General features: G+C 39.4%; 4 protein-coding genes across 4 annotated transcripts; 1 reads left to right on the forward strand and 3 right to left on the reverse strand.

The window, feature by feature from the left end:
* Window positions 1-275: 275 nt before the first annotated feature.
* Window positions 276-938, reverse strand: LOC145490629 (oncoprotein-induced transcript 3 protein-like). The gene is made up of 2 exons (XM_081469713.1): window positions 830-938; window positions 276-652 (listed from the first exon to the last, which is right to left on the reverse strand). The coding sequence occupies exons 1-2, from the start codon at window positions 936-938 to the stop codon at window positions 276-278; spliced, it is 486 nt and encodes a 161-aa protein (XP_081325839.1).
* A 145-nt stretch (window positions 939-1,083) lies between these two features.
* On the reverse strand, window positions 1,084-6,080 carry LOC145491207 (uncharacterized). The gene is made up of 5 exons (XM_081470359.1): window positions 5,158-6,080; window positions 4,568-4,717; window positions 3,183-3,305; window positions 2,085-2,413; window positions 1,084-1,275 (listed from the first exon to the last, which is right to left on the reverse strand). The coding sequence occupies exons 1-5, from the start codon at window positions 5,468-5,470 to the stop codon at window positions 1,120-1,122; spliced, it is 1,071 nt and encodes a 356-aa protein (XP_081326485.1). The 5' UTR covers window positions 5,471-6,080; the 3' UTR covers window positions 1,084-1,119.
* Window positions 6,081-8,803: 2,723 nt separating this feature from the next.
* LOC145490630 (uncharacterized) lies at window positions 8,804-16,163 on the reverse strand. Its single transcript, XM_081469714.1, has 6 exons — window positions 16,054-16,163; window positions 15,216-15,292; window positions 10,975-11,189; window positions 10,404-10,506; window positions 9,504-9,653; window positions 8,804-9,351 (listed from the first exon to the last, which is right to left on the reverse strand). Exons 1-6 carry the CDS (start codon window positions 16,161-16,163, stop codon window positions 8,804-8,806), a joined length of 1,203 nt encoding a protein of 400 aa, XP_081325840.1.
* A 302-nt stretch (window positions 16,164-16,465) lies between these two features.
* Window positions 16,466-18,139, forward strand: LOC145490631 (uncharacterized). The gene is made up of 2 exons (XM_081469715.1): window positions 16,466-16,676; window positions 16,968-18,139. Exons 1-2 carry the CDS (start codon window positions 16,466-16,468, stop codon window positions 18,137-18,139), a joined length of 1,383 nt encoding a protein of 460 aa, XP_081325841.1.
* Window positions 18,140-19,899: the final 1,760 nt, after the last annotated feature.

A 19,899-nucleotide genomic window follows, 5' to 3' on the forward strand; every position in this document is an offset into this window, starting at 1 on the left:
TGCCATTTTTAAAGTTCTATTCCTATTAATTGGAAGAAGTTTCATTTGTTGACCTGGACAAATAAAACCGGCTTTGCCTTCAAAAAATTATAACCTAGAACTGCTGAAATTAAAAAAAAGTGCTCTCAGGGACAGGATTGGACTCCGTTCTACACAACTACAGTTCAGTCTGAAGAATTCTCTGAAGAAGGCGTCAACTAATGATAAACCTTAGCTCTGTTGCGAGTTTTTTTGTCTGCGAAAGTATTTGCGAAAATTAAACTCTAGTAAACGTTTTAATTAGTGCCACAATAGACAAGATAACATGGATTGTACGGTGGTGTTCCACTGATGAAGTAGACATAGTAAGAACCGCAGTTTCTGACTTGAATGTTGGTGGCAAATTGACAGCAGTTTGATGACCAGGTGAAGCAGACTTGTTTGGAGACCGGACCTTCAGCTACTGTAGGATGAGGGCCATTCAACCATCCTGGAGCGTTTGCTCCACAATGGTTTTCAGAAACACACGAGGTGGGCATTTTAGTTCCAGCGTCGCCTTGGAAACGGAACCAGCCAGGACCGAGCGACTGGTCACAATGAGTGGTTGCTGCATCAACAGGAACGTACGTGGTTTTTCTGTGAGAACTGGTCAGATTTTGGTAGTCTTGGCATTCTACAAAATACAGGAAAAGAACGACGTAAGCAGGCGATTATCTTTTTATTTTGGCACGTTTCGTTGAAGAAATGATAAAGAGTCTTTAAGCGGGAATAACGTTTGTGGCCTGTATTTCGAAGACAACATTTGACAGCAACTGATAACAAAGAGGCAGGCTTGTTGCTCACACATTACCTAACTTTGTATAACAAGATATGCACATGTTGACAACGTCGTTTTCATCCACGAGATTTTTGCCCTTGTCGAACAAGCAACATAGAAGAATGTAATGACAACTATTCATAACGCACGCCCCTTACCAAACCATGTAAAAAAAATTGTTGTTGTTCTTCTTGTTTTTGCTGCTACTGCAACTGACACCAAAACTACATGAAGTCCTAAGCGACCTATTCTTTTCCTACAGAATAGTCCTACATAACCTAATTGAACTTAAAGACTGCAAATAATCTCCGCAAGCTGGCAATTTAATACGTACCTGGGTGATGATTGCTGTACACCTCCACTCTAAGGCAGTTCCAGTTATGACTAATGGTGGGGTGAAAACGGATGTATCTTGCAGGCACGGGAGTTGGTAACTTGTGTTGGTCAACAGTGGTACTGTTACCTTCCCTGTGAAATACCTTAAAATGCAACCCAAATATAACCTTGAGCATGCGCCCCCAGAGCCCGCTATCTATATCGATAGTAGCACATTGCTTCCTTAGCTAATTGGAAATTCAAAAACTAAGTCAACCACAATGTCAATAACCTGCATTCAGGGGAACTGACCACAAATCATTACTCCGAAGACTTCATTTCTGTTTCGAGAAGCAAAGACTCAAGAAAAGGCGTTTGTGTCTATCATCCCCCAAAAAGGATTAAATCAAATGTTAAAGTAGCTCATTGGTTCAAGAATGTTCTTTTATGCAAATCAAACCGTGTAACGCAACCCGGTTGTCCTTATCCTCTCTAGACTAATTGTCTGTTTTACACCAAACGAAGCCGAACATTACTTTACCTTAGCGAGTAGCAGCAAAGAAGAAAGTTTGGAATCAAATTCAACAGTTGGGATGTAAGGCCTTCCAAAGGATCAGCGGCAAACCTTTGAAAATTTTGTCCCCAGCAGAATTCGTGTCAACTGGGAAACCCAAGGTCAACCACCCGTTATAACCTAATGTAGATTGGGCCTAGCGACCACACCCAACCGTTCAGTGGTGGGTATAATGTGCAGCTAATTTTGGCTTACAATTTTGCCGGTTGTGAGATTTAATAAGGGACTGGATAGGTTTCTGCCGCATTTTCCACGCCATAAATCCTAATTTTTATGATAACTATGGTTGTTCTCTTTGAACCTCGAGCTCGCCGTGCAAAATCCACACTGACAAGTCTTCGGACCATTATTAACTACTGTTTACATTCCATGGTCACTGATAAAATGTCTAAACGTTACCTGATCTGTATCATTCGCATCTTTGTAAGTTGTCCAATTTTTTCCGTCAGATGAATACGACAACTTGAAATCAGTAACCCATACATAACCACTTACGTCCCCCTGGGAAGCAACAGCGCAAACTTGGATTATTCTTTTAAAGTCGATTTGCAGCCAGTCGTTGTCGCTGTTAGGGACTGCAGAGCACCAACCGTTACCTCTGGTATCGTTCAGACGTCCGTTGTAACTGAAACCGACGTGATCAGTAGTGGCGTGTGAAGAAGCTGTCATCTGGTTATCAGGAATTATGTCAGGTGAGGAGACACCAACAGGATAGTCGAAGCAATTAACTAAAATTATTTTGATGAAACGTGACTTAATAGCACGGCAGATAAATACCGTAAATAAAGCCCCCGAGATTTAGTGATTTGTTGGGATCAATATCAATATCAGCAGCTGGACAATTAAAAGTCCCTTACCTAAAAATACATATTAAAATTACTTTAAAGTGCCTTACATAATAACAACAATTTAAACTGTTATAATTACTGTTCAGATGCCCTATATAACTCTGTTGTCCAAACTATTTCACTTAAACCTAAAAGTTCCAACTTCCCTAATAATTCGTAAAGGTTCGAACTTGTTAGCCTCTTAAAGTTCGAACTTTTAGGACTGCGAAAGTTCGAACTTTAAGAGTCTTAAAAGATCGAACTTTAAGAGTCCTAAAAGACCGAACTTTAAGACTTTTAAAAGTTCGAAATTTAAGAGTCCTGAAAGATCGAACTTTAAGACTTTTAAAAGTTCGAACTTTAAGAGCGTTAAAAGTTCGAACTTTAAGAGTCTTAGATGCTTATATTGGACCAAAGTTCGTCTTTAAGTTCGAACTTTACGATGCCTTCCAACTGAACTTGCACTTTAAAAGTCGGATCTATATCAGCACTTAAGACTCATAAGACTCTTCAAAGTCGTAGGATAGCAAAGGATAGCAACAGAAAATGGCTCTTAAAGTTCACTTTATTTCAAGCTTCTCAAGAGTACTATGAACTGACGGTATCAACAAAGGAGTATTGAAAGAATGTGGTGTTTATTTATTTACAGCGCCCGCGTGTTCCTACCTACCTGTGCAGTTTTTACCATCTCCGGTAAACCCAGCATGACACAAACAATTGTAAGACCCGCGAGTGTTGATACATTTGGCATTGAGGTCACACAGCTGGACGTTAGCACTGCATTCGTCCATGTCTGAAGGGAAAATATACAGAGAATAATACGTTGGTGCGGGTAGATATGGAATCTATATTCGAATGTTCATCACTTAAATAAAGATTCTTATCCTATCTTATCTTAACTCGATATAACACCAGTGAGCGGAGGAAACTACTGAGATATAATGTTGCAAACGAGAAGAGAAATTTCATATCTACAATCAACATGTATTATTTTGTTTATTATATTATAATATGAACATACTAATAACGACTTTTTGACGATTTCTATTTTCCGAAAATTCTCCAAAAAATGTCCGGAGGCATTTATGTTTCGATCATGCACCAACAAATTTAAGCTCAGTTAAAGGGTCAAACATGGTATCAATCATCACATCATCGATATTATCAAAGTGAAAAATTATCGTAATTTTATACGTGTTTAATTTCGACTTTTTTTAGGGCTGAAATCCTTTTTTCAAATACCGCAGTTTATGTAATAAAACCCTAATAGTAAAATTTAAGAAGTTCTATAAATGTCTCACCTAGATGTCAATCAAAAAACTTGCTTTTTCCAAGAAATATATTTGCTGAGTCATAATGGAATCGAATTGCATGATTTTCAACCATGGCCCTTAGAGTTCACAAAATGCAAGTTGTGAATAAGGCTCCAACGAATAGTGTTATAATTATCGAACGTTTTCTTGCCTAATTTCCCTAATATATTGTTAAATGCCGCTAAATTTTACAAATAGCTTAGATAAAACGAAAAATTCCATAGGGCAAAATAGAACTGCTTCCATTGCAGTCCATAAAACTTGATGATTTTGTGACAGTTTTAAGAAATCAAAATTCTGATTCTTTTGGACATCATTTTTTTTTCTTTTTGGTTGATATTTCATAATTTGCTTTTATCCCTTTAAGCGTTGTGTTCTTTTTCTACTGCAAGATAATTAGGCAAGCTTATAGAAAGCTCCAGTCACATTTATCAAAACTTGAGGCACCAGCTGCCTGACGCTGTCCCATTAAATTTACATTTACGTCAGGAAAGTCAGAATTGTGCCATCGATTCTATAGTCACAATACATTTTGTACTGACATTTTCCCCTCTAAGTTGTTTTTCTTCCTCGGGCAATCTCTGTAGTTTCCTACCATGCCATTCTGAGGCACCGACATTTTGTACAATCATATCTGAAGGCGGCCGTTATGGCTGATGGCCGTTCATTTCGCGAACCATTTATGGCTACTTCATTGTAAAAGTTTAATTTTTACAGCTGTAAGTTTTATAATTTAACTGACCTTCCGTCTTCATGTCACAATGCGCAAGAACAACCTCCTGAGGTACAAGTGAATCAAACCAGTATTTGCCGCTGACCGCTCGTCCTCCTTCACTCTCCTTGATCTCTTTGCATGTTTCAGCCGGCAGTTCAGGAATGGAACCAAGGGGAACTATGGCGCAAAAGTCAAGCGTTACTAAACAATTTCTGGTTTTCTGTAAAATGTATGCAAATAAATAGCATCGGTACCAACATTGTCCGTATCACCCAGGTGATCGAGTCCTAGCAAAATGGCCGGGGTAACTTAAGATGGATCACTCGCAAAATCGAGGGCAGGAGTAATGACTTATGTCAGAAGACTATTGCAAGACGTCAGCGTCTTTTGTCCTAAGTCAAAAAGCAAACATCACAATTTTTGCAGTGGATATGTCTGAGTTCTGGCTCAGGGTGGTTTTAACTTTTACCAGTGTGATAATCATAATAAACTCTCTACAGTAACAGTCACCTCTTTCTATTGTTCCAATGAATCAGTGATAATAAATTTTCGTGTGCATTAGCTACGATTTGTATCGATCTTTTCTTCCTTCCCTTCTCGTGTCCTCATTGTCATACCTCTATTGGGCCAGCTTTTCACATAGACGCTGTTTTCATCCGGGACAAAACTGTATGGCCTTGCCTCTTTAGTCCTGTCATTCAGCTCGCAGGTTTTGCTCGGTATGAAGTAGTTGTAGCTTTGGCACTTGAGTTCGTTTTCACATAGAACTTGACACTCAAATAGAGATCGAATTACTGATGTTTTAAAAGTGTGACCTTTGAGAGCTTTGCCATTCACCGACGCCTCAGCCGGTTTGCACTGTTGGTCAGCGGTGACACGTAGATCCATCCGGGAAATCAGGCAAAATGCAAAAAGTGCTAGCGGGCACATTTTTGTGGATCCTTAGAAAGTCAGTAAGATATGAAAGTGTATCTGGAGCATAAAAAAAAAATGAAATGAAATAGTTGATCACATTTCTTACGCACCCGAATGAAATGGAAACGATGGGATTAACAAAAGATAATAAGTATAAAATTAATCTTCACAGCCATCAATGCAAGGCCATATGTTAATTTTTGACGATATGCTCGAAGAAAGCAGCTTGCTTAGACATACAGCCAAACAAATGTCCTCAACACTTGCAGTAATAATTTACTAGAGAGGTTTTAATCGTGTTCAGTCTTGAGGAGTCACTTCCAAAGGGCTAAAGCTATCAAACCTAAGTACCTTGACGTACACTTGAGTGACCGGATGAACGATGCAAATTTGTCGACGTCTAAAAGTGTTTCACCACTGGAAAAATCTCGAAAGATAGTCCTTCAAGAACTTTTTCTACTTCTGTAATTGTCGTAGATAACATGTAATTTTTGGCTTGGTGGATAACTGTTTCTACTATCCATCGCAAATTGTGCAAAGGTGGATCTGCATCTTTGTGACAATCGGGATCATTTTTTTCAAGACACACTGTCCGTGTATGACCCTTGTAGATGATACAGCAGATTTTTAGGAGATCCCCGTCAAGATCTTAGAGCTTGTTAAAACGTACTTCATCTGGAACTTTCACCTATCTCTAGTAAACTGTTAGCGTTCGATTTTCTGTTAGATTGATTTGGGTGGTTCTCTAGTTTCTCAAAGTTCAAAAGTATCTGAACTCAAAACTCTGATCGAGCCATCTTAAAGAATTCGAAAATTTCAAACGTTCATCCTTAGTCCAAAACCTAGGCGTTATTGAATGTTCGAGTTCCTATTGGACTAACTATGATGGTGCTCTAAGCTGTTCAAAGTTAAACAGTATCGTTACACACAAACCTGATAGAGCCACTTAAAAGCTACCATTGCATCTCTTTTAATAAACTCTTAATGCAAGGTGGTATTCCAAGAAGCCGCATTTAAATTTTTCAATTTACAGGCGCAAGTCCATGTCACTGATGAGATGAAGGCGCTGGTTTAGTCTGAATATTAAAGAAGTTTTATTTATTTCAGAGATAGCGACAAGTTTGAATCAATCTTCCTTGTTCGTGGCTATACTTGATTTCCTTAGTTTATGGATATACTGAAGTTTCCTTCTATTTCAAGGGAAATTTTTTCATTCCGCAAAGAAAGCGAGTTAGAGTCTTGAAATATATTCTCTTTAAAAACGAGACGGCGTTTTGGGTTTCCTTGGCGGTCATCCAGTTATGGTGGAGTACTTAGGTAGCCTTCTGATTGTATGTATATTTGCCTTTTCCACTAGAAATTCGAAAGCCGGAAAAACATATAGAAATAAAGAAATAGTTACAACCCAAATATTAGCATGATATTTTATATTTCACTCAATCCTTATGAAGTTTCGACTTGAGCCCCAACATTGATATGAAAAAAAGTTTTACATCAAAGCGAAAAGACTGTTTGCAATGCAGATGAAGGAATGTAACTTACCTTCAAGGCAGTTTCAAAACAACAAGACATGATCCACAAGCCAAGATCATCAAAGGAAAACCATGAGCCTTGGGGAAAAATTAAGTCTTTTTTTTAATATCCCAACTCGCTAAAGTTATGCAAAGTACGATACCTATGTAAATAAGAAAGTGCCGCGACAGGTGTTCAAAAGTTAGAGATGTTAATTATCGTCTTTCATCTTCACCCTGTAGATAGAGGCAATGTCGATTTAAGAAATGATTACAAAACCATGGGACTCTCTGTTTACTAACTCTGGAAAGCTTTTAACCAATGCGTAGAAAAAAAAAAAACAGGTCTAATTTTGGATAATGTCCTGTAGGTTGACGTCAACTAAAATGTAAAGCGGATAGCTACACGGTTTATATTTCAGTTCTAATCAAATCGAGCCTTGTCCTTCAGTTTTTGTTTATTTGTTTTCTTTAAAGTAAATGCTGCTGACAGGAGCCAAGCTCGCAGCGCCACCATATATAAATGTTCGTTTTTAGGTTTTTACCCCTAGAACGAAAACATGTTGAGCGCGTAGGGATGACTTTATTGTGAGAGCTCGCCTCCATTAGTGTAGCCGGAGGCGAACGGAGAAGATTGTTTCTTTTACATTCAAAACTGAAAGTTTAATTACTATCTTTTATTCCATAATTGTCACTTTTTCGTGTCACTTATTGTGCATGTTCTCTTATTATTCAAGCACGAACTCGGAACTTTGCTTCTGTAAGTTAACACATATGTTTGATGATGTGGCAGAGGAGGCCGCTTCTTTTGAGTCTTATGAGTTTTGACAGAAGCGTAAAGGAATTAGCATTACTTTCGGGGTGGGGGGAGGGTTTAACTTTGCGAATTCAGTTGTATTGTTGAATTTGGATGAGCAAGGCTTGTGGAAAACAGGTTCAACTGATATGACACTAGAATAAATTTAGCCACGATGTTTCCATGTCAGCTGACTTTTGACAGGCGTAGTTTGCAAATTTGAAAATTTTCCGTCTTTAATGAAAACATTTTACATTTCTTGCAGTGACTTTTACATTTTGGGAATGCATGCATTCTGTTAAATGTAGACTAAGAAGTGAACATGAATTGGCAGAAAGGGAAGATTCGCGAACGCAAAGAAGAAAGAATTATGAGCAAAGACTGAGAGAAGCTAATGTAACCATGAGAAACATTTTTTAGTCTAATCATGTGCGCTATTATTATTATTTATTTTTTCGTCCCCAGAACCCCCTGTCCCTCTTCGCCAGCGGGGACTTGCCAAGATCTAGAGTTAAAGGTGGCTCTTGTTTTGATTGGGTACGACGTTCACCAAGCTTTTCGACTCCTAATGAATGTTACTTCTACCTAATCCGAAATATTGGACAGTTTGACCAACTCCGTTGATACAATCCTCAAATAGACTTATCTAGAGCAGTTATCTTGTACCCGATCCTCATGATCACCGGGGTGCGGGCTCAAATTTTGCACCATGGCTGTTGAATAGACCATTTGCTAACATACGTGTCTGAACGAATTAACTCACACCAGTTGAACTCGTCACCATCGACTGCATTATTTTTGCAGGCCGGAAAGGGAGTCTATGATTTAGCCATGAAAAAATTTTGCTCTGATTTGAAAACGTCATGCTTAGTGCAAAAAGGTAATGCTAGAACACAAATGCTTACTGGCGTCATATTCCACCAAATTTTGCTTTAAACAATCCATAAGCAGCAATATGTTTTTTTTTCTTTCTGGAAAACAGGTAAATGTCTCTATATAAACTAGAAATCAGCAGTTCTGTCTGTGACTACGGTCGGCATTTTAGCGCACGTAGATTTTCCAGAAATCTCCCAACGATAACGATTTGTAATCGCTTCCAACATCATCACACAACCAGATACCGTTCTGAACGACAACCCAATGATTCTCGTGAGCAATAAATGCCGCGTGGTCGTACATCCTGTTCTCTCTACGTTTGCTGCAGTGTCCCCACTTTCCAACGTAGTGTGAGCCGTCATTTCCCCACTTATCACAGTGCATGGCCAACTGAGAGTTATCGCCTTCTAGTCTTTGGTACGAATTACATGAGGAGGGAAGCGCGTCAGTCTGGCCGCTGAAGTACTGGACCACAGCTTCACCAGTGCTGTTAGCAACAGTGGTCACGTGGAACGTACGTCCCTGTTGTTTACTGCAGTGGAATCGGATCTGAGTGAAATTCAAGTGTGCTCTCAGTTGATTCATGGCGCTGGTTGTGATGCCCATTCTATTGTTGTGATAAGTACTGATTCCGCGGTATGATGCCTCAGGGGTCCAGCTAGGAGGTGGAGAAGAACTGTTCATTAACAAATTGACGACGAGAAGCCAGCCTCCTGAAATCAGACCAATGGACTTGAGTATTACCGCATTTCTAAACCGATAGGGTAAGTTATTTTTAGGTAATCACCTCCATAAGAGAGATCCTTGATTTTAACGTAGTTTTCAGATCCGTCACTAGGTAGTTGACATATTTTCGTTATTTTACCTCCATCAGCTGTCATGTTACAGTAGACTTTCAACGGGTTTCCATCCTTTGCAGGGTCGATCCAGTATTCCCCGTCTCCTTCCGAATTTCCAGAATCCCGGATATCCTTACAGGAATGCCCAGGAAATGAAGAAGAAAAACCGAGTTTCTCTAGAAATTGACATAAGAACGCATTTTATTTGTTAGCGCATCTCGGTTTTTACTGTTTCTTTGTGTGATATAATACAGAGACTGGCTTTACTTTTCATAGCCTTAACTCCTTAGCTTAAGTTCTGTGAGACGATTATGTCATCTGAGTATGGAAAACAATCAGTGCCATTTGTGCTTGTTACCCAAACATAGTTTTGCGGTGAGCTGCCGTGCTCGTTTCGCTTCAAAGCCGTTCCCATTGGAAGAGCAGGGTTCGGTTTTTCAAATCAAGAATAACCTAATCTAGGAAAAGCGCATATTGTTGCTGCTGTTGTTGTTGTCTCTGCCCTTCACTAAACATGTAATAGAATGAAAACCAGCATTAATCTCAGGTGAAGCTGAAATACCGCGATAAAGTTTAATCCTGAATAACTAATCGACTTCAAGCAACCAGAGTTAGGCTGCAAACCTACATTTATACATGATACATGTTATGTGAAAAGTGGATCAACATGACAAGAGCGTGCAACAAAGAAAAACTCTGAGTCCCCGACAGCAGGGCGCTCTATCCACTGAGCTACGAGAAACTCGTGGAGAGCATTTAACTGAGTTCATATGTGACAGGCGTCCTGTACGCTGCTAGGATCAGCACTGTCGAAGTCATCGTGAGTGTGATAAGTGAATAAAGATGGTGGAAAGTGAAATTCAGCATCTTTATTCACTTATTATGATACAAGTTACATTGCAATGTTCCAGTGAACACTAACTTACTGGTGCTGCACGTGATCCCCTTGTAACCAGGCCTACACTTGCAGTAATTCTGATGTGAGCTCCATTTCCCGTCGTTTACACAAACAAAATTCAAGTTAGCAATCTGGCAAAAATAGTAAATAATGTAATGTAAATAACAATAAAAAAAATGCGAAATGTAGTTTTGGAAGAGCATTTTAAACCAGTGTAGCACGTGTGACATCCCATGGGGAATAAGGCGTTATATTATTGATTGTGTCGAAAGCCTGGACACAACAGAAAGCAAAAGATGTGTCTGCGATTCGCTTGATCTCGATGACGAAACAAGGTTACCCTTTAACTTTCTTCGTGTTTTGCAAACACGCAAGGGAAGAGAGAGCGAGGAAGGCCTAGAAATTACTGGAGGAGGACAGCTGAACAAGACCTGCGGCAGACACGATGGATCGATCGATGAAACGCCATCAAAAACCTAGGATCGGGCAAAATGGGAAGACCTGAACATGTAGTTCATGAGGAGACGATAAATGGAGTTAATGTTTTCACTATACTATTTTGTTCATTTCATTTTAAGCAACATTAAGATCATGTGAACCTGCATTAATTCAAAGTAAGTTGTCCTCTGGTTTCCCTTGAAATCTTCAGGTCTGGATGTTCGTGTTTCATTGTTTAAATGACAGATTTCTGTACTTTGGTTCTCTGCAGCGAAACAGTTGTATGATCGGCACCTGTCATTTCTCAAACACTGTAATCCACACACCAAATCGTTTCCGGTACAAACATCGATAACGTGGCCAAGTAAAGCGTGATCTGTAGATACGGTAAACAACACGTCACGCTATGAATTAACATGTGGATATGTTATGTTCTTTGACAATAAGAAATTGATTACGTATATCTTATCAGAGTGTATATCGTTGCGGTTTATTATATGGCTAGTCCTTCGATCCAGTGGGCATGATAAATCAAATCTCGCGTTCTGATTGGCTACTCGAGCGGCAAGACGAAGTCCGACACACGCGGAATCAACCGCTGTGTTCTGCATGCCAGGAAATAAATCCTTTATGGGCCAAGCTTGCTTGTTTGGCTAAAGAGCCTTGATATTGACCAGGTCCCTTTTTGCAATGTCTAGGTACATTTTTACGAAAAAAAGGAACATGGCCATTACCTAGTCATCTTGAACTCACGCTGAAAAACTCAGACATATTTTATGAGTTTTCAATTATTTGGCGACCTCGTACTTGGAGGAGTCCAAACGCAAATGAAAAGTTAAAATATACGGACATACTACATACAAACAGACTTACTACTTACTAAAATGTCAAATCATAGATTCATTATCCAAAATTTTCGTTCCCGAAAGTCAAACTTTAAAAGTTAGGTTTTGCGTGGCGCGTGCTCATGCAAGAGGGCATCTTGAGCTCAGTTGTACTATGTGACAGTTAGCGCATCCTAAATTTTTCAACTTTGTCGTTTGTAATTCGTGTTAATTTTCTCCATCCTTAATCATCCGTGTCCCTTCATGGTTTTTTATTATCTCTTTGGTGTTTTTCTTTTCTTTTTTTTCGTTCAATTTAAAGGTAATTTTGTACCTGGCCAAGCTAACTCAAAATACCGTGAATGCAAGCTCCTTTAACCGGTTTTCCAATCAAAGAATACAAATACGCCGTGAAATATATGTAAAAAAAAAATAAAAGAAATGACGTGGAATTGAAGGATGTTCAAATTTTCTTCCATTTTCATTGCAGTGTCAATGGCGATCCGGAGGGTACTCCCAGAAAGGTTGGGTAGGGGTGTGCGGCCCACTTCCCAAAACCCTTACCCTATTCATGACCCAAATCTGCGATTTTTGCTATCCTATTTCTGACCTGGACAGAAATTTGATACTGTATTTGTGAGCTTGGGGCTGGCGCAGTTGCCTTAATCATAAGTTATGGAGGGCATTCGGTTGACGGTCTTATTGATAATGATGAAAAAGTAGCTTCTTCCAAGAAACATACCCAACTCAAGACCTGAGTGCTAAAACCATACCCTATTTAAGGCTAAAATTGTCAAAATCGATACCCTATTTATGACCAAAACGGCCAAAAACCCTAACCTTTGGGGCCGCACATACCTATATAGCCCATATAAGGGAGTACCCCCTCCCCCCCCCCCCCTGATGGAGATATGCAATGTCAATGGTGAAATTAAAAGAAAGAGCATGTTGTATTGAGTAAACATTACGGAAACAAATGCTTCCCGAAGAAAGACCTGGCTATATACTACCGATGCTAAAAAACGAAAATTTTGCTTTGGCATCGATGTTGGCTACAATACTTCCTACTGGTGCAGATCTAGGGAAAGCTTCCGTTAGGAAAGAGAACGCATATTCAACATCATTCAGACAAGGCGGTCTGCTTCTGACATGTGTTTCCCGCACAGCTTAATATCCGGCGGCGCGATGTTTCTATATTTGCCATGCGTGCTAGCTTTAATTGCGTGCGGTAGCTCAGTTATTGTAATCTCAGTGTTTGACGGTTACGACAATTTAACGGAAAATGAATTAAAATTGATGTTTTTCGAGGACTGATCGACTTGTAGGAAGGTTGTTTTACTTTTCGCATTTTCACATTTTAGGCAAGGAGTTATTTAAGTTGAAAAGTTTTGCCATCTGCATTTAAAATCAATATTGCCCTTCAAAACAAAACCAAAAGAAATATGATTTGGCGACTAAACAGTTGATACAAAATTGACACCGCCGGAGAGACTATTTCCATAGATTTATAGTTTTTAAATTTAAATTACTTTTCTCCCCTACCTTGATGACTCTCAAAAAAGCTTGAAACAAATTCTTTGCATGATGCCAATGGGACAGTTACGTTCAGGTGAATTAAGCAGCCAGAGAGTATAAACAGTATAGATGATAACAACATATGTGCCAAGCTTGATGCCATGATGTCCCGTCAAATATGCCTGCAGTTTGTACAGGAAAAAAGCAGTGTCAACAAAAGACGTTTTCATTTTCAGAAAGGAAGAAACTCTACTTATAAATATTGCGAAGCGAAATGACTGTTGGAAATCTGTTAAGGATCTCAGACAGATATGTGTTTTAATTCCATCCCGTGCAAGTCGCAGATACGTAATTAATTTTGCTTAAAGAATTCAGAATATCAAATACTTTTTATTAAAAGTTAGTGGGCAAAAAACACCTGCTCTTACTGAAACACGAACAAGCAAGATAACCGAAGAATGACATGTATGCTAAGTTTCAACCCTTTTACCAAGAACTATCTTTCACACTGTCGATCAACAACCAAAATTAATTGTAGAAATTGGCCTCTAATGGGTATTTTTCAAGGTATAGTGCGAGATGGAGATGCATGTGGACTACAAATGGATTAAAACAGACCGCTAAATGTGTTTAAACTGAAAAATACACCTAACTTGCGAAAAAGCGTCGATGGAGCCCAACTACATGCTTAATCTTTCAAGAAAGATACTCACCCGTTTCGTTTACCTTTATATCTTGTCGATGTAGAAAAGCAGCTTTTTATGATCTTTTACGTATCCTTTGAGAGCGTCCTCCCACTGACAACTCCTTCAGAAGATTTACCAGAAGATCTAGCAGCTGTTGGGAAGACGATGGGCCAATCTGATGCACGTCGGAAAAGACTGCTGATTTAATTAGTTTGTTTAATACAATCATTAGCCGGATAGGCAAAGCAGTATGAGCTCTCTCTTCGATGCCGGAATTGAAGAGAACTCAGATTAAAATTAGAACGTCTGTCAATCAGTTTAGACCTCTGAGGTATAAATGTGACACGCATGTTTTAGTATATGGTTTCACTAAATGTATATGGAAAAAAGAATTGCATTGTTCTCGCACTTAGCGACTTTTTAGTTATGATGCCTATCTTTCTCATTTGCAAAATTTGCCACAAAATTTTGATTAGGTCGTTATTAAAATTAGCAGCCGTGCATATCTCAAAGCACCGTTTTCATTTCTGTTACATATTTTGCACTACTGGCTGATTGGCAAGCCCATCTTACAATTTCTGTAAACACGTCAAACAGGTATTATAACTTACTTTTAATGGATTGGTACTGCATGGAGCAACAATTAAATCTCTTGCAAAACATCAATCTTTGAAAAGAGGCGTCCTACAGGCAGTTATTTCAAGAACCAATAGGTCTAAGTTCGTTTACGTGACTGTTTTCACCTCATATCTTATCTCGAATCATTACAATCCTTGGTCGACGAAACAGCCGATTTTAAGGTTTGTTTTATTCTCCAGTACTTTTCCGTCGATCCTTTAATTATAATTCTCTGAAAATAAACTTTATACACATGGACTTTATGCAAATGGATTCCAATTTGGTCAGTTAATTAAACGAATGGTTAGAAAGACAAAATAAAGTAATTTCGCTTTGCTCCTTAATAATTTGTCAACCCAAAGGAGAGAAACAAAGATCACTACAGAAGTTTGATCAATAGAGTGATTCGCTTAGGATTCACTCAATTTGCATGACCGCTGGTTTCGTCAAATATAGTGGGTGCCCTTGATTCAAGCTCATGCAACCCGTCAAGATGACAAACACGACGCCTACGAAGACCCAAGATGGCGGAAAATAATCGATTGAGGAAAAAAAATATATTGGCAGTGTACTTCAAGAGAGTTGGAACGTTGACGGGAGAGCATGAAATTAAACTGATAACATTGAATACCCCTACAACCGAATGATTTCTCTTCAGTACAGTACTCTTTGTTTCGCTCCTAAATTCCGAGTCTTTTACGATAGCTGGTATCACCATTTATCTTGCGCCAGTATATTTGTCTTTAAATATAAACACACCTTTGTCAACAGAACGGGAGAACCTACACTGCAGAGGATCTGTTCTGTGGAACAACATTCCCTCGGAAATCAGACACCTGCCTAGTTTAAAAGTATTGAAAACCCCATTGAATGGGGAAGATTATTTTTAGTGCACTATAAATTAATCAAAGTTTATTATATGGGTTTTTGGTATCTTACCGCGCAGACAAAACCCAATTCAGTTTATAGTGGTTCTTAGAATAAAGGGTGAGACAAACCAGGGAAAGAACTGGACGCTTTAGTTTTCAGAATATACACCGAGTACAAACAGGTTCGCCCGTCGACTAGTTACATTCATGACAAGTCAGTCTCATTTAAAATATATATATATCAATGTAAAGTTGGTATTTAAATACTTTATTAGCAATTATAAAATGTTCGAGTAATTGCGCGCGCTGTGATTGGTCAGTTCGAGTTCATTATTATAGAAATAAAAAACGCGCCCGAGTGCATTGTTGAGTTATATAAGCACGCGGGAATTTTTAAGAACACGAGAGAAGTGCATAGAGAAGCACGAGGCGCAGCCGAGTGCTTCTCGCACTTCTCGAGTGTTCTTAAAAATTCCCAAGTGCTTATATAACTCAACAATGCACGAAGGGCAAGTTTTTTTATTTCTTTTATAAAATGTAAACCACCACATTAACATAAAGACATATTAAACAAGAAAAGGATTGCGAATTTTAATTAATCAAAATAAGTATTCTCCTTATATGTACATGCTTTCTTTTTATTGGCTTAAATGCTGAATGAAAAGTAAAACCGTTCCTTTGTGGCAAGAAACAAACGTTTTCTCTCCGCTTCTGTCAGTTCTGCAAACCGTTTTTTCTTTGGAACTGGTGCCTCATTTTGAGACTCCTTAACGCTGCTACTTTTCTCGGCGTTCAGGAATTCGAACCCGAGTTGAAACCGTGGAAATTCTTCAGCCATAATGACGGACGGACTAGCTGATTCTCAAATTTTGTCCAGGGCAAAATTTTCGTGACGTAGCTTGCGTGCATATGTTGAGTTATAATGCACGCGCGTGACGTAAGCAGAGTGCTTTATGGAGCTATAATGAACTCGAACTGACCAATCACAGCGCGCGCAATTACTCGAACATTTTATAAAGCTCCATAAAGCACTCTGCTTACGTCACGCGCGTGCATTATAACTCAACATATGCACGCAAGCTACGTCACGAAAATTTTGCCCTGGACAAAATTTGAGAATCAGCTAGTCCGTCCGCCATTATGGCTGAAGAATTTCCACGGTTTCAACTCGGGTTCGAATTCCTGAACGCCGAGAAAAGTAGCAGCGTTAAGGAGTTTCAAAATGAGGCACCTGTTCCAAAGAAAAAACGGTTTGCAGAACTGACAGAAGCGGAGAGAAACCGGCTTTTGGTGGAAACGCAAGCAAAGTCTACGAAGAGCTCGACAAATTGGGCAGTAAACGCTTTCAAAGGTATGAATTTACGTAAACATGACTACAATCCAATACACATCTCAAACACTAAAACTTAAAACCTGTTTTAATTTAAAAGGCAGAATGACGAAAAAAGCATATTACAATGCTTCCTAAATAATGAGTTATACTGGCTTATCTACATCTTTGTCAACAAAAAGCAACATTTCACTTGTTTATACAATTAAATGTTTTCTAGCAGCTGTTGCGTATATCATTTAACAGTTAACCACTCGAAATACGCTTGCAACACTTAAAGGCTGAGTTGGAAAAAATGTTTTCTTTTCCTAGAATGGGGTGCACAAAAAGTTCCTGTGCTGCCAAAACTAGAGGAAATGAGCGACGAACAACTTGACAACAGTCTATCACAGTTTTATACAGAAGCACGAAGCAAAACGGGTGAAGAGTACAGCAAGTCGTCCTTAATTACGTTCAGAAATGCAATAGAGAGGCATTTGAACAACCCACCTTATAACAGAAGTTTGAAGCTAAATTCTTCAACGTTTTCAAATTCCAACCGTATGCTGAACGCCAAAATTAAGAGCCTGAAACAGCAAGGGAAGGAAAATGTGCAGCACAAAGAGGCCATGCCAGTTGACGACTTGCAGAAATTGAAAGCTGGTCCAGTATTAAGCCTTGCAAATCCATGGTCTTTGCTGAGAAACGTGTGGTTCCATGTTGTTCTCTACTGGTGTAGAAGAGGTCGTGAAGGGCAGAGAAATTTGAAGCCGACGAGTTTTGCATTTGAAGTAGACGAGCAAGCCAAGCGCTACGTTACTATGACCCACGACGAGACCACCAAAAACCATCCCGGTGGACTTCAAGACCGATCCAGCTTTGAGAAGACGGCTCGTATGTACGAAACAGAGAGTGAGAACGACGGCTACCGAGCGCTGAGCTTGTATATCTCCAAGCTGAATCCGAAATGCGAAGCCTTGTTTCAGCAACCTCGACGCGACTGGAATGAATCCGCCATCACACCCGAAATCTGGTACGAAAACCGCCCGCTTGGTGTCAACACTCTTGGAAACATGATGAAAGAAATAAGTACAAAGGCCAAGCTTTCCAAAGTTTACACAAATCACTGTGTTCGGGCGACAGCGATAACCTTGTGGTCTCAAGCCGGTTTGTCAGATCGCCACATCTGCCACATTTCGGGACACAGAAACCCGAATAGTCTCCAGCATTACAATTCTCGTCCGTCGTCTATCCAGCTCAGGAAATGTAGTGATGTCTTGTCTACTGCTCTACAAGGGGCCGACCAGACAAAACAGAAATCTCCACAATGCGATGAGCCTTTTAGTCAGCCAAAAGCAGCAGAAGTATCAGGCAGAGTGGTTGAAACGCACAGCCGATCATCCACCACAACGATCCACAGCGAAATGCTTGGCGGCATGTTCAATTCTTGCACAATCGGTTCAATGCAAATCAATCTTTATCCTCCTCAGAGCAAAAGTCAGTGAACTGGGGAACTGCTTCAGCTTTCGAAGATTCTTTTTGCTGTAATAATTTCTTTAGAACCGTTCTGACTTTTTTTAGAAAACGTTTGTTTCTTGCCACAAAGGGAACGGTTTTACTTTTCATTCAGCATTTAAGCCAATAAAAAGAAAGCATGTACATGTAAGGAGAATACTTATTTTGATTAATTAAAATTCGCAATCCTTTTCTTGTTTAATATGTCTTTATGTTAATGTGGTGGTTTACATTTTATAAAAGAAATAAAAAAACTTGCCCTTCGTGCATTGTTGAGTTATATAAGCACTTGGGAATTTTTAAGAACACTCGAGAAGTGCAAGAAGCACTCGGCTGCGCCTCGTGCTTCTCTATGGACTTCTCTCGTGTTCTTAAAAATTCCCGCGTGCTTATATAACTCAACAATGCACTCGGGCGCGTTTTTTATTTCTATATGATGGAAGTTTTTTGGCAGAAATCAATAAAAACAACAGTGGGTGAATTTTATGTTACGAAAATATTTTCAAACATATAAATAGTAATAGTCTAGAGTGCAAAACAAGCCAAATGGACTTTTTGGCAAGATTACCTTGAATTGTAATAAAGTTTCGATATAACGCGCGTTCGGATCGGTTGAAACAGCGTGCTTTATCAGAGATGCACGGTAAGCTGAATTTCAAATTTTTGCTTCGACAAGTCTGACAGCTTTGACCCAAATTAAACGTTCCCTATGACTCAGACAAACGAAAAGGCAACGAGTTATTTGTCTGCAATAAACATAGCTGCATGGAGGCCATTGTTAACAAAAGTAGTGTTAGAACTGTGCTAAAATTACAAGTTTGCTACATTCAAACAAAATGGTAAACACGTGGCGAAATAACAAATTCTCAATGTAGCGAATGCTTCGATAAAATACATTATATCTGTGACGAAGGCAGAAATTGTACCGCGCATGTAAAACAACGACGTGCAGAAAACATCAATTGAGCTGTCTCTGTTCATGACGAGAAGCTTCATTTTTGAGAATGCTCAAACAGCACTTACACATGGACTGTAGTAACGCTCATTTGTTCGTCCAAGTGCGCATGGCATGGAAAGACGAGGAGCCCCCAAAAGGGAGTAACTACGATGTCGCCAACAAATGGCTGATCTCTTCTGAGAAAACATTCAATAGAAAAGATTGCCTTGAAGTAACACAAGCCGAAGATCAAAAGCTAGTCGAACAAGGATTCGTTAAAGAAGCAACTCCAGAACAGATCAACCATGAAACGCGCGAGTGGTCAGTCTGAAGCAGTTTTCAATGCTGACAGAACAACCAAAGTCCGCCTAGTCTTCGATGCCTCCGCGAAGGGACGTGATGGAAATTCATAGATACACAAGCGTTCAAGTACATCAAATAAGATCAGATTACCGATCATAATCCAGCTGACCAGAGTGACTCCGCCAGAAGAGTTTAAGTCCTGGGTTGATAGTCCTCCATTCCTAAAACGCCCAGAAGAAGAATTACTCAAGTTTGAAGAGAATCCGGCCTAAGGAAAGTTCTGCGCGTGCTACGCCAGAGCAGAACTGTGAACCGTTGGCTAGATAGCCAGTAATTTCAGTTAGCTTTTTACACCGACGAAAACCCAAGTTGTTCGGTGGAAACGTCTTTGTATAAGTACCTATGACCGTTGTTTCAGTTAACGTTTTATTACATCCACATTCAGTGCCGGTCAAAACAACTTCGAATTTATACTACTGATATAGCAACATGTAAGTCACGAATCCTTTT

The sequence above is a fragment of the Orbicella franksi genome, chromosome 6 (genome assembly GCF_964199315.1).
Source record: "Orbicella franksi chromosome 6, jaOrbFran1.1, whole genome shotgun sequence".
Classification (NCBI taxonomy): Eukaryota; Metazoa; Cnidaria; class Anthozoa; order Scleractinia; family Merulinidae; genus Orbicella; species Orbicella franksi.

Excerpts from the sequence above, each read along its gene's own strand:
- LOC145490630 (XM_081469714.1), bottom strand. The coding sequence starts at position 16,163 with ATGGCTGAAGAATTTCCACGGTTTCAACTCGGGTTCGAATTCCTGAAC. Across the intron at positions 10,507-10,974 it reads CTTACTTTGAATTAATGCAG|ATTGCTAACTTGAATTTTGT; the intron begins GTTCACATGATC and ends TATTTTTGCCAG. Across the intron at positions 9,654-10,403 it reads GGGGATCACGTGCAGCACCA|AGAAACTCGGTTTTTCTTCT; the intron begins GTAAGTTAGTGT and ends GTCAATTTCTAG.
- LOC145490629 (XM_081469713.1), bottom strand. The coding sequence starts at position 938 with ATGAATAGTTGTCATTACATTCTTCTATGTTGCTTGTTCGACAAGGGC. Across the intron at positions 653-829 it reads ATCTTGTTATACAAAGTTAG|AATGCCAAGACTACCAAAAT; the intron begins GTAATGTGTGAG and ends TGTATTTTGTAG.
- LOC145490631 (XM_081469715.1), top strand. The coding sequence starts at position 16,466 with ATGGCTGAAGAATTTCCACGGTTTCAACTCGGGTTCGAATTCCTGAAC. Across the intron at positions 16,677-16,967 it reads GGCAGTAAACGCTTTCAAAG|AATGGGGTGCACAAAAAGTT; the intron begins GTATGAATTTAC and ends TTCTTTTCCTAG.
- LOC145491207 (XM_081470359.1), bottom strand. The coding sequence starts at position 5,470 with ATGTGCCCGCTAGCACTTTTTGCATTTTGCCTGATTTCCCGGATGGAT. Across the intron at positions 3,306-4,567 it reads TTGTGACATGAAGACGGAAG|ACATGGACGAATGCAGTGCT; the intron begins GTCAGTTAAATT and ends TTTTCCCTTCAG. Across the intron at positions 2,414-3,182 it reads AGATGGTAAAAACTGCACAG|TTAATTGCTTCGACTATCCT; the intron begins GTAGGTAGGAAC and ends AAATAATTTTAG.